The 12,719-nt window shown below is 44.2% G+C and overlaps 1 protein-coding gene across 3 annotated transcripts in view; it reads left to right on the top strand.

Moving 5' to 3' along the window:
• LOC149350966 (uncharacterized) overlaps positions 1-12,719 on the top strand; it is a 54,999-nt gene that overhangs the window by 22,588 nt on the left and 19,692 nt on the right. For 2 of the 3 annotated variants that reach the window (XM_089580141.1, XM_089580140.1), the window contains exons 5-7: positions 753-861; positions 2,087-2,267; positions 4,735-4,845. In XM_089580141.1, the coding sequence (XP_089436267.1) occupies positions 753-861; positions 2,087-2,267; positions 4,735-4,845 (401 nt within the window). The remainder of the gene's footprint in view (positions 1-752; positions 862-2,086; positions 2,268-4,734; positions 4,846-12,719) is intronic. The other variant, XM_089580142.1, reaches the window with a different exon arrangement.

The following is a 12,719-nucleotide window of genomic DNA, read 5'->3' as shown; positions in this document are numbered from 1 at the left end:
CATCATCCCAGCTAGCCTTGTACAACTCCAAGCTTGGGCAGGTCTGAATGTGTCATGCAAGGTGAACTCCGCCCTCCCACTACTGCTATTAAGTATGCACTCCGACTCTCATTGAATGATGGACTCTTCTTCCTGCGATTATTGCATCTATTTGCAATGCCATAGCTGTGTTGTGCCTCTGTAAACCTTGCACCGATATTTGATACATGAAGATCGATTAATGGTAGCATCAAGGTGTGGTGACTGTACAAATCCAAAACTGCAGATTTGAAACTTGGATCTGGCTTGTTCCATGAAACTTGCATTCAGCCTATTATGCTCTTTGCTGGAAGCAGTTCTCACTCTGCAACATGGGAAGGCAAGCCAGACAAGCCATGTGGAGAGCAGAAAGCATAAAGTGGCTGCAGTCATGTAGTAGTGTGACAATATTCTGGAGATCTCCAAATATAGGAACTTTTAAGCATTGCTTTAATACAATAGCCGTTGTGATTCAGTCAGGGAATTTTAAATAAAACAGTTGGAGAAAACCTGTAAAATTGTGAGATTTGAAAATTTCGTTCTTACAATTTTCCTGTGCGAGTAAAAATTACATTTCTTAGAGCAAACATAGTAAAATTAAAGTGAACAGATCTTGAATGTTGTCTGGTATTGTATTGTACATAAGTGTGCTTTTGTGTTTATGCACCATTTGTTTACACAGCCAGTACAGCTCAAAAGAAACAGTACCTGATTCTTGGTGTCTTACTTATCAGGTGGACAACGCCGAAACATGGAGCCTAGAAAGCCCACAATTCCAGTAACCCCGAAACTGGCTACAAGATTGCGATCACGGACAGTTCGTGCAAGCGACCAAGACGAGCAGTAAATTAATTTTTTTTCTTTCTAATTTTTACTTTTGATGGTATGGGCAGAACAAAATTGCAAAGAGATGAAAATACTGGGTGTTCAGCCTTATAAATAAACTTGCAGTTGTTATCATATAGATATCATTCTATAAGTTAGTTCTATCTATTTGCAGTGGACATGATGGTATAAAAGCCATGTATTTTACAGAAATTGCAGTAGAGCCACATGAATTCATAGCCTGTCGGACCGTGTAAATATTTGAAGCTGGTTTTTGCATTATTCAAAAACGAAACACAATGATAAAGGAAAACACGAAATATTGTTGACTGCATGCAGCACTTTAGAATCACTATCGTTGCACTCGGCAAAGCTTTGTTTGATGTTTACCTCCAATGGCACGAGCTCGGTTGTGCTTGTCATGGTGGCCACGTTACTGCTGCTCGCCTGAAATTCAGTCTTGTCAGCTTAGGCGTCCACAGGTCACACATCTCTCTTCATGTAACTCGGTTACTGGCAAAGCTCTTCACCATTCATCAATGCTATTATACTCCGACGCTTGCGGTGCCCATGTGAGGGCGCCAGCCAGGATTCAGTACGTCAGGTTAATGGTATGTACAGCTCTAAGGAGCATGTGCAGAAGGGCTTGCAAATAGAAGAGTGTGTGTGTGTGCAGTGTGTGAGCAATACAGAACTGGCAAAATGTACTTTGTTTCAGAGTGTTTGACGTGGTGCGTGGTATGCACAGAATAGAAACTATACGCATATCCGAGCTGGCATAGTGTGTCGCTTTAGCCAGCGTAACGTCACTATGCTGCGCACTAAGTTGGAGTGTCGCAGTGGTCTGTGCGTAGGTGCAATAAACATTGACTAAAGTACAACAGCCAAGTATGTGGAAAGCTTGGGCATTGTTACATAGCACCCCGAACCTTCGAATTAACAGAGCTGCTGCAAGCTAGCGGCTCAAATTATGCAATAAAATTTACATTACAAGTTATAGCACCATGTAAATTCTACAAATTATCTGGGATTTCAAATTAACCTATATCAAATTATCGCAGTTTTACTGTAAATTTTTTAATGTACTCTGTTGTTAGGCACTTTCTTCCTGAACTTGTTTTTTTATCCTACTTATGCTGAAGTGAATGACCAACCATCTTACAAATCAGTGCCTGCTTAGTCTTGTTATGCAGCATGCCCCTCTCTTTATTATGTCGAAAACTGTGCATAAATAATTTTGCAGTGTTAATGCATATTCCAGCAAGCCAAAGAGACCAAAATTAACTGGTGCTCAAGTCAAGCCCTGGGTAGCACTGTGTCCACAATCAGATCCAGCCTCATCTGCCATGAAGCCAGAATGTAGCTCCCTGGTTTCCAAGCCCGTAATGGAGTCACTGTCAACTATATCTGTCAAGACCCCTTGTGTGAGCCCTTTTCTCGGCTTTCTTTTTCTTTAGTTGTGCCTTGAGAGCTGAATGTTTTGTTCCTATCAACTTTTCTATTTTTTTATTGTGATGTTAGCATCGTACTAGAATTCCTGTTTATTTTGTTGTGCTGTTCATATGGTCAGACCCATTTAATTTCAAGGAGCAAAGAATGTGAATCTGTACATAGCAGGAGGAATGGACTAGGTGGAGTGCCTTACCAGTCTATTCTGCCTTTTGTCTTCTGTTTGATTTTTGTTTTGCCATTTTTTACACTGCTTCAGGACGAAGTACGCCTACTTCATTTTTCCATTTCTTTTCTGTTCTGTAGTTCGTGTTTGCACTTTTGTCTTCAAGACATTGAGATATGTCCTCATTTAAGGGGCCACGACATGGTTGTTCTGTGTAATGCAGTTTTTTACTTCAATAATGCAAGAGCCTATGATTCGATTTGCAAAATTTGAGTCACCTGGACGTTCTGTGCATTACAAAAAGTGCGATCGAAACTGAGACTGGGAAACTCCTCCACCGGCAGCAACCGTCATATTGAATGCTCCGTGACATCGCAAGGGCATATGAGGAGCAGCGTCGTCTGCTGTCACTGCTGCAATGCAGGCAACGAGGTATCTTGTCCCCTGTACTTTCGTGGTCGATTGAAGTAGCAGACGTCTCTCATATTTGAGCGACTGGTGAATATGTTACAGCGCAAAAGCGACAACAGTAACATAAGTTTTCTTTGGTATAGTTAGGGTCCGGTCTCACTAGGCCGATGCAACGTCGATCGACAGTTGATGGGGTGGTCGATATGCAGATGTCGCTGATACGGCGGTCTGTTACTCTAGTCTGACGACGACCATGCATCGTAGTAGTGTAAAGAGAGCTCCGTGTGCACGAAGAAGCGACCCGCTGATGGCGGTACGGCGAGCACTGCCGTCATTTGCTCTGTCGCTTAGAGGGAAACCTCATGCTAAGCACGGCGACTTACGCAACGTACGCGCACCAGCCAAGATGGGCTTTCGTACAGCGCCTAAGCATAGAACCGAGTGGCGAGGCAAGGAACACCGGCAAAACGCAGCGTGACGGCGCCGCTCGTCTCTTGCCGCCGTCGCTTAGGCTTGTGTAGCCGAGTGAAAGCTTCACACCTTTTTTTTTTGCCTCGCTGCAGTTGTTCATTTCTTCAGCGAAAGATTGAGAGCCATCTTCAATGTAGCCTTGAACAAGTGCCGAATGCTTACCAGCCCTCGAAGCACTACATTAAAAGCTGGGAAGATGTGGCCAGCAGTCAAGTCAAATGCACCAAACAGAGCCAAAGAGAAACTATGCATGAGTGGCGTCGACCCTCCCTTCCCTCCCTGGAAGCACTGCCGTTCTGAGTGGCGGTGCTGCCACGATTGGAATGGCGGCCCTTCTATGAACTATCAACACTCCCATGAGCACAGTGGGTGCAGCTAAAAGTAAAAAAATAATAATAATAATAAAATAAGGTTTATGATTTATGGGAGTTTAACATCCCAAAGTAACTCAGGCTATGAGGGACGCCATAGTGAAGGGCTCCGGAAATTCGACCCCCTTGGGTTCTTTAACATGCACTGACATCGCACAGTACAGGGGCCTCTAGAATTTCGCCTCCATCGAAATTCGAAAGTATGCCTACTTCATTTTTCCATTTCTTTTCTGTTCTGTAGTTTATGTGTTTGCACTTTTGTCTTCAAGTCATTGAGATTGGTTCTCATTTAAGGGGCCACGACATGGTTGTTCTATGTAATGCAGTTTTTTACTTCAATAATGCAAGAGCCTATGATTCGATTTGCAAAATTTGAGTCACCTGGACGTGCTGTGCATTACAAAAAATGCGATCCTACAGTCTCCCTCAAAGTCTGAGTCGCTTTGGGATGTTAAACCCCATAAAACCAAACCAAGTGTAATACAACCCCATTGATTTATGTTTCCTCAAGAATCAGAAGACGGGCACCATGAACACGTCCACTTTCCCAAGGATTACTAAGCTCTTGTACTACCATGCTAAAGGCTTCCGAAAAGAAAACGCAGAAAAGGCATTTTATTTCGTTAATTTAAAAACTTTTCGAGTGAGCAAAGTCTACAGAGTGTGTGCAAGCACCTTAATACACCTCAATGTAGTAAACAGCGTGCAGCAGACGATGCGGGGCAGGTGTGCCCTTGTGACGTCAGCGATCAAAGGTTGCCAGACCAGCAAGCTGTTCGCAAGAGAAAGGCGAAAAATTTGTTTGGAAATTATGTACTGCACAGATTGAACTGAAACTTCGGGGAATTGTAAATTGAAATGTTGGTAAATAAATGCAATAAGCAGTGTATGTATCAAAATTAGCTGCCATGGCCCTTTTAATGGCTGTCAAATGCGAGTTGTGGCTTTGAGACATTGCAGCCTTGCTTTCACCAATGTAGCCATACTTTTCCAACATGCTCCTTCTGTATCTTGCTTTCATAGGAGAAGCCAAAGAAAGTACTTAGGATAACAGTTGCCCAGTCTCCTGCGTTTGCACTGAAAGTGCGAAGTGAAACTTGGAAACAAAGAAAAGAGAAGAATGCTCTGAACCTGGTATGTTCTACTTTTCAGAAACTCGTGGAGGGAATGTTGTGTTTGTCAAAATTTGGTTTATGCATTTGAACTGAGTAGGGAGCTCCTGACAGTGAAAGCATTGTGTTGAAGTATGCTTTAAGCCTGCCTTGGTTATAATTTTTCTACAAGCATGCTGGATACTGCATTAAAACTGTCACAAACTTGTCTTTTCTTTTTTTCTTTCTACGTCAGGTCATTGTACTTGGGCTCCTAGTTATTTGAACCTTGCTCATTTCGGAGTCTGGTTATCCCTACTTATCCATTGGCGATTTTTGTGAAATCGACGCCACACTGCAGCAACGCGACAGAATAGTCCAAGAAGGATTTTCATGCACAGAACTGCGTCGTTTGTTCTGTTGCCTAAGTGGTTCTCCGACACAGTCAGATGATATTGCCAATGTTTTTCGGTACAAATATATCTCAAAGCATTGCTGCACGGATGTTAGCATGCTTGTAATATAGAAGTGCTGCTAAGTATCACTGTGGTAGTCTTCCAGTGGCAGCAGCAGAAAGAATATGGGGAAAGGAGGTTTCCATGTTGTTGCCATGACAGCGCAGCTCCTATCAGGCCTCCTGCCTATATTTCTGCAATGATGATTTGCCTGGACTAAAAGGGCCCCTTTAAATATTTAACACTGCCTGTTTACAAACATCACTTAGTACACATGATAAACAGGCACATTTCAAGTGCGAAGAGTTCTGTGCACGACCTTTCTCTGTAGTTGCACGCCTTATTACAGCATGCAGATATGGTAATATGGTGCTTTGTTATCACGGAGATGTGGGGTGGGGGGGGCAGTATGATGGTTTTGTTCGAATTCCATTGTGCCAAGCCCTTGCTGCCACTGGAATCAGACAGAAGGCCAGATGGCAAGAATTGAATGAAAAGAATTGTAATAGCAGTTTTGCATCCATTGCCTTTTTTCCACTACCTAAGAACAAACAAAGCATGAGACACAGTGCACTATTATTTGCTCCAAGAAAAGAGGCGCTGAAGAAGGTAGCCTCATTGTTCTCGCTTTCCACCTGCACACAGTCATAATTCTGGATTTATATTAAAGTAGCTCATGTTTAATAAATATATTGCCACTAAAGAACGCAAAGGGTGCAGCTTTATAAGTTAAAACTCAAGTGGCAATACTGGCAAACTTTTCAAGCTTGTTTCTTGCTAAGCAGCATAACCAGTTGACAGTCGCTGGGTGTTGCTTACTTTGTCTTCTGGTTTTGTCCTTAACGTATTTTACAAGAGTTTTTGCCGCCGATGTCATTTATTTTAAATCCTCCCCAAAGCATGCATCGACCGTCTATTGCTTTGCTTTCACGTTAGCCGTTTTCAAACACCAGACAGCAGTTTCTTCCTTGTCTCTCGCTTATACCTTTACACCCTCAAGAAAAGAAACCATCTGGCTTCCATGAGTTTGCCACTGATGTGTTCTCCAGTCGGAGTCTGAGGCAAAACTGTTTATTGAGCGAAAGCGTACAAGCGGGGCAGACAGTCGGGATAGAGAGAGAGAGAGTGCAGAGAGTTCAGTGTCCGCGTGTAGCTTCGTACGTGCATATGGTACGTGCCAGGACCGAACAGCTGCGGATACGCGGGGATGAGGTGTTGAGCGAAATACGATGCTCAGGCCAGACAGAAAGTACTATACGGGAAGCGGCGCTTGGAGCGGCAGTAGTGTGATACACAATTGGAGCGGCAGCACCACGATACACAACAGCCACCATTGACAAACAAGCTCAAATTTACTGCGAAGTTTCAGAACAAGCACAATTCTGCCTAGGCTGAACCCAGGAATAGTCCTTAAAGCCACGATATCGGAGCAATTTAGGCACCCTTCTAGGTTGTGAAAATTGCCAGTGGTCAGCAGACACCCTTTTCTGCTGCGCAATTTGTTTACTGCTTGATGTCATAGTATCTTTAGGCTCATGATTTTTATTCTTCTTGTGCACTATTTAAAGGGACACTAAAGGGAAATATCAAACTAGGCAAGACAGATAGATTATTCCTCAGGAACACTGCTGACGTTTTTTTCTATGTGGAAGGGTTGCTGCATTGCTGAGAAAGCTGCAAATGGAAGTCCTGAAATCCTTCCAGATTCAAAGCGCCTGCAAAAATGAAGTGCCGCATGATGTTTTTGCAACCCGACCAATCAAAGCCGACAATTCCAAAAACCAGAAACTGTGCCGGAAACTGGAAACCGAAAGTCAAGAGATCAGTGGTCACAGCGATGGCATGCAAGTGCAGGCCACCTCTGCCCCCCACTATTTCGATGGGGGCTGTTTGCTGCATAGCGTGTGTCTGCAGTTTGTTTGCAAGCTCCATGGGTGCAATAGAAACTACATAAGTTATCAAGGTCAGCTGCAGACTGCAGAACAAACTGCCAATCACTCTCACGCATGTATACATTGGTGATGATAATGAGAGCATGTAGCCTTCGGTGCGTTGTATGCCTTCATGAAGTGTACACATATGCTTCCGGGGATCCTCAAAAGCATGCGAGCAGCATTCACGCTCTAACATATTCATTGAACACCACATGTGAGTGAAAATTTGCACGCGTATTTCTCACCAAATGGCACACTATGCTGTCGATTATCGCGCGCTTGTTAACTAACCAGGCAGTTTGATCGTAAGCAACCCTTGTGATTGACTGCTATGGTCGTTGTAATTTCTACGTTAATGAATTGCTTCCTGTGGGTTGTAAGCGGAAACGAATCTGGGTACGTTGCACCCAGCTGCAGTCTGCCACTTGCTGGCTATAGCTGTTGGCAGGGGATGCACGCATAATCTTGCCGAACATGCATCAGGTGGTTGAATATTTTCTCTCAGGAAAACCATAGCTTACGTGTCAGCGCCTCACATACTACATGCAAGATGATGCACGCTGGGCAACTTTTTCTTTAATTTGCTAAATGACAGGTGATGGTGCATACATCCACGTGGTACTTCTCAGATATTTTTCAGCACACCGAAAAGCTTATTCACTTTTCCACTGCATTGAAAACATGGATGACCACACACTCGCATAGTGCTTCACACGTTGAGGACGTGCGCATCTGCATGAGCGTGTACTAAAAATAAACAAACATTTTGCAATTTTATAACGCCTGCAGCCTTCACCAAGTAGCCAATTCAGTGGCTGAAAAGAAAATGTAACCACTTTGCCAGCTGCATAACAAGCACATACAGCGTGAATTGAGAGCTTGCGGTTGTGAACTTGCTGCGTATAATGGCTACACGCAGCTTGAGTTCACGAAATAAGAGGCAGAAGCTTCAGAGGTGTTTGCAACTAACCTTTCTCTCCATCGTCTGTTTTGTGTTCTTTTAATTACGAGACACTTTGCATTATCTTCGCCAATGGCTTGCTACGCTACTTTCCTCATATTTTGATGGTAATTGCCCATAGAGATGGCAATATAATGTTCTGTCACTAATATGTCACTCGCCGCCGCTGCGCGAATCTTCCAGTGGCAGCGCCACGTGCAAAGCGCTTTTATGCAATTTTCTGGCTTATAGAGGTGTTGTTTTTGGTGAAAATGACATATTTGCTACCTGGTAAGGCTACCGTATCAGTCTAGCCTGACCTAGTATTCCCCTTTAGTGTCCCTTTAATGCCAGCATTTTTTTTTCTCACTCTCTTGTGTGCTTTCGTTTTGTGAGACTAATTATGTAAAATATAGAGGTTAGAGGTTAGGTGATAGGCAAACACTATGCAGCATGCATTTTGCAGTTTGTATTGTTTTGTTTGTCAGTGTGATGCTCCACAAAATGTGTGTTTTGTTGCTACTAATTTTTACCATAGGTCGGCACACTCACTCATGAGTGCACTCATATCGCCTCACTCACACTCACACTCATGTCTGTGAGTGTGAGTGAGTGGTTGTGAGTGTGAGTGCGAGTGAGTGGATGTGAGTGTGGGTGGTCATGGGTGTGAGTACGAGTGAGTGGTCGTGAGTGCGAGTGGACGTGAGTGTGAGTGGATGTGAGTGTGGGTTGTCATGAGTGTGAGTGTGAGTGAATGGTCGTGAGTGTGAGTGGACGTGAGTGGATGTGAGTGCGGGTGGTCATGAGTGTGAGTGAGTGGTTGTTAGTGTGAGTGGACATGAGTGCAAATGCGATTGAGTGGATGTGAGCTTGAGTAGAGGTGAGTGGGTATGATTGATGAGTGGATGTGAGTGGGCGCGAGTGGCAATGAGTGGTTGTGAGTGGATATGAGTGGAAATGAGTGGATGTGAGTGGTGGGTGGACGCGACAGCGAAGTCGGTCGCCCATGTTTCGCGACGCTGATACCCGCTTAGCTGTTTTCATGTTGTTGACAGGGAAGCAAATATTCACTACTGAAGGCGCTCGAGGCAGCATAAGGCATCATGCCGGTGTCTTTGGACAACCGAAGGAAAGGATTCCGCTGGCACGGGAACGGCAATCTTCCGTTGCTTTTGTAGTTCACCGTTGGCACGGGCGCTGGTCCTTCGCGGATGCAGTGAGCCGCTACGAGTTTTGTGAGACCCTTTATGAAATTCGCATTGCCAGTCCTGAAAATATAGATATATGTTTAGCAAAACGTTCAGTTGGGCGAGTTGGTAGATATTCATGATGTAAACAGCGCGAACTACAAGGGACAAGAAAAGAAGGGACACAGGACGAGCGCTGACTCGCAACTAAAAGGTTTATTCACTGAAACCTTCTTATATGAAGAAACAATCAAAGGGAAGAAACAACACAAAAAATTAAAAATTAAAAACCATGAAACGCACATTCGTCAGGTGCTCCCGAGAAAATTCATCTCCCTATCGCAAAGGAAAACAGATGGTTTGCTGACGCAATTCAGTTGATCCCCTGCGATGTGAAAAGCCTCGACAACTTCTCGTGTCGTCTGATCACTGTGGGTGTATAGTACACGTGTTTGATTGAATAATGCAGTGCATTTTTTCTTTTTCTTTTTCATGACTTTACATTCTAGACAATGTTTGCCCAAATGTGAAAGGTCATCACCAATGTTTGAGTTGTTCCTTTGCTCTTGTAGGCGCTTGTTAAGGCAACGCCCGGTCTGACCAATGTAACGCGCTCCACAGGAAAGGGGTACACTGTATACAACACATGTTTTACAGGCCACAAACTTATCCCTGTGCGCAACGCCACATCCTTCTTTTTTCTTCTTGGCCTCTTTCTTTCTTTCAATGGCAGGGCATATCTGTTTGAGCTTGACGGGGGCTGAAAGAAACACGCCAACTTTGTACCTACTTGCTACGTTCTTTAGTCCGTGGGAGACGCGGTGTACATATGGCAAAACAGCAAATTTCTTCTTTTCAGGCTGGACGTCTGTCGTAAGCGGAGTGGCCTGACGCTTTATTGACTGAATTAACCGAGAACACGCCCCTGCTATCATCTGGTCTTGATATCCAGCAAACTTAACCCTAGACAACTGGGTCTGGAAGCTATCTTGAATGGTGTGATGACAGGATTTGGTCAAAGCACTTCACAAGCAGGAACGGATTATGCTATTTTTTACCAATTTGGAATGACCGGAGTGAGAATTAAGAAGTGTCTTTGACGACCTCGGGTTATACTTCCAGCAAACATGGTTCTGCTCGAAATGCAGCCGCAGGTCTAAAAACTGCAGTTCGTCGTTAACTGGTGCCTAAAAGTGAACTGTAACCCCGACCCACACTCCCTGAACACTTTTAGAATGTCAACCATTCGAGCCGGAAAACGGCCACGTTCTACAAAAATAAGATAGTCATCGACATATCTGACGGGGGCGTGGGCGTTTTCCGGCTCGAATGGTTGACATTCTAAAAGTGTTCAGGGATTTAATGTTACAATATTTTAATGTTACATGAACGAGTGTGAATGTTGTAGAAGCTTCCAGTTGTCAGAGGTGTCAATAGTTGTCAGTAGAGGTATTGCTGAATAGATTGCATATTGATACCAGTCGGCAAAACTCAGACCGGAAAAGAACGCGACGGTCGATACAAACAAACCATCATTCATTACTCAGAGTCGCGTTTATTGGGCACAGCGGCCTAGACTTAACTCCGCGCGGCTCCGTCCGCCTTAAACATAATTGAATTTCGTTCCGGAAAACGTGACGTTGGGTGCGCTGGTGTTGACGCACGCCGGACGCACTTCATGCCTGCTCAAAGAAGCTCATCAAGTTTTCCTTGCCTCTCGCCGGACACTTTTAGTTGTCCTGCAATCTTCGGAATACGCAAGCTTTCACTCTCGGTGAAACTTGTTTGCATGCGAGACACGCCGTTCAAAGGACTCTCCATAAACAAGGAGTGTGTTTGAGCTCCCAGGTAACTTGTTAGGGAGCTAATGAAGTTACCAGAAGTTCTTGTCTTGTTATAAAGGCGGTGCGTCACACGCTTCAAAAGGAAAACTGCGTTTTAAATTTCCGCAGGCGCCGGATTAGCTGAGCGCTCGTGGAATCTATTTTGAGTAACACTAGTGCGAGCGCAAAGCTCGAAGCATCAGCGCTTTGGAGAGGTTGTTTATTGAAAGCATAGCAGCGTTGGAAGATTTGCAATTAAAATGTAACGGAAGGACAACGTAATTTACCTCTACAAGATTGAGAGGAAAACTCAACTGTTATCAAACGTTGCGGCGATTTTCGGCAGTGGATATGAGGTGGCAACCAAATTGGCCGCACCCTTTTTGATTGGTTGGACGTACAGTTTGAACTTAATTTTTATGTACTCGGGGAAAGGGATATAAAATAGAATGTCTCTTAGAATTGTCACCATTTCACTCTAGAAAAAAAAACTACAAAAGAAAAGCAGTACACGCGATCTAAAGTTAATAAGAATCAAGCTAGGGCGGCAGTTTTCGTTTCGCTTAAAAGTATCGTGCAAGCTAGTGCTGCTAAGGCACTGAAGAAAAAAACACACGACGCCGCAGCCAAAAATGTGACCAGAAGAGAACAGAAAACTGAGGGCGGTGGGCGAAAGGGGGCCAGGAGCTTTTCATAAACAGGTCGAAGGGTGCTGACGTATTCGACACTGGACTGGGCTCGCAGAACTGGAAAGAGTTGAAAATTAAGCTCCTCCACGCTCTCCCCAGAGTCCAAAAAAAAAATGTTTTTTCTTTGGTCATGAAAAGGCTCCCATCAGCGTCATGTAAGCAGAACTACGCCGTTGGCAATATGAGCGGGTGGGGGCTGCCCTGGCAAGTCAACAACTGCATACAAGCTTCTGCTCTATGTATGCGAGGCGAGGTTCTGATTTGGGCAAGTCAACAAGTGCATACAAGCTTCCAATGTATGTATGCGAGGCTGTTCTAATCTGTGCCGCCTAATCTTTGGAATTTGGCGAGTGAAACTGAAATGAGCTGGTGAAATGCGATTTTGTTTATTTTTCGTGTTTCAGCACAGTAAGGGGATTAACTTCTGTTTGCACGCACTGATTTCAGCAATCTTACCCTCCTGATATCTGGACAGCAGGAGGTATCGTTTGAACCAGATACTATGATTTCCACCGAGAACTTCTGGATAGCGGTTTTCCCAGTAAAGTCATATCGTTCAAGATTGGTTCAAATTGGCTCACAAGTTAGCTGCATGCGCATTTTTCCGCGAACGACGTTGGAGAATAATCGGGTGCAAAGTAAGCACCCCCTATTACCACGCGGATGGGCACGTGGTCTCCGCATGATGCACTGACCTCAAAAACATCACGTTGGTTTCTAAAACTTCCTTCACACAGGAAATATGTGCAATGGAGAAAACGTAATGCCTTGCAGACATGTACACAGATCGGTCACACATAGTAAGCTTAGTAGGTTTTTTTTAAATGGATTGATAATGGCAACTTCCCCTAGCATTGTTATTACGCGGCGAAATCCTCTACTTGCGACC

This window comes from Amblyomma mixtum, chromosome 3 (genome assembly GCF_055824585.1).
Source record: "Amblyomma mixtum isolate Tamu chromosome 3, ASM5582458v1, whole genome shotgun sequence".
In the NCBI taxonomy this organism is placed as follows: Eukaryota; Metazoa; Arthropoda; class Arachnida; order Ixodida; family Ixodidae; genus Amblyomma; species Amblyomma mixtum.
This window is presented reverse-complemented; position numbering and strand designations above follow the sequence as displayed.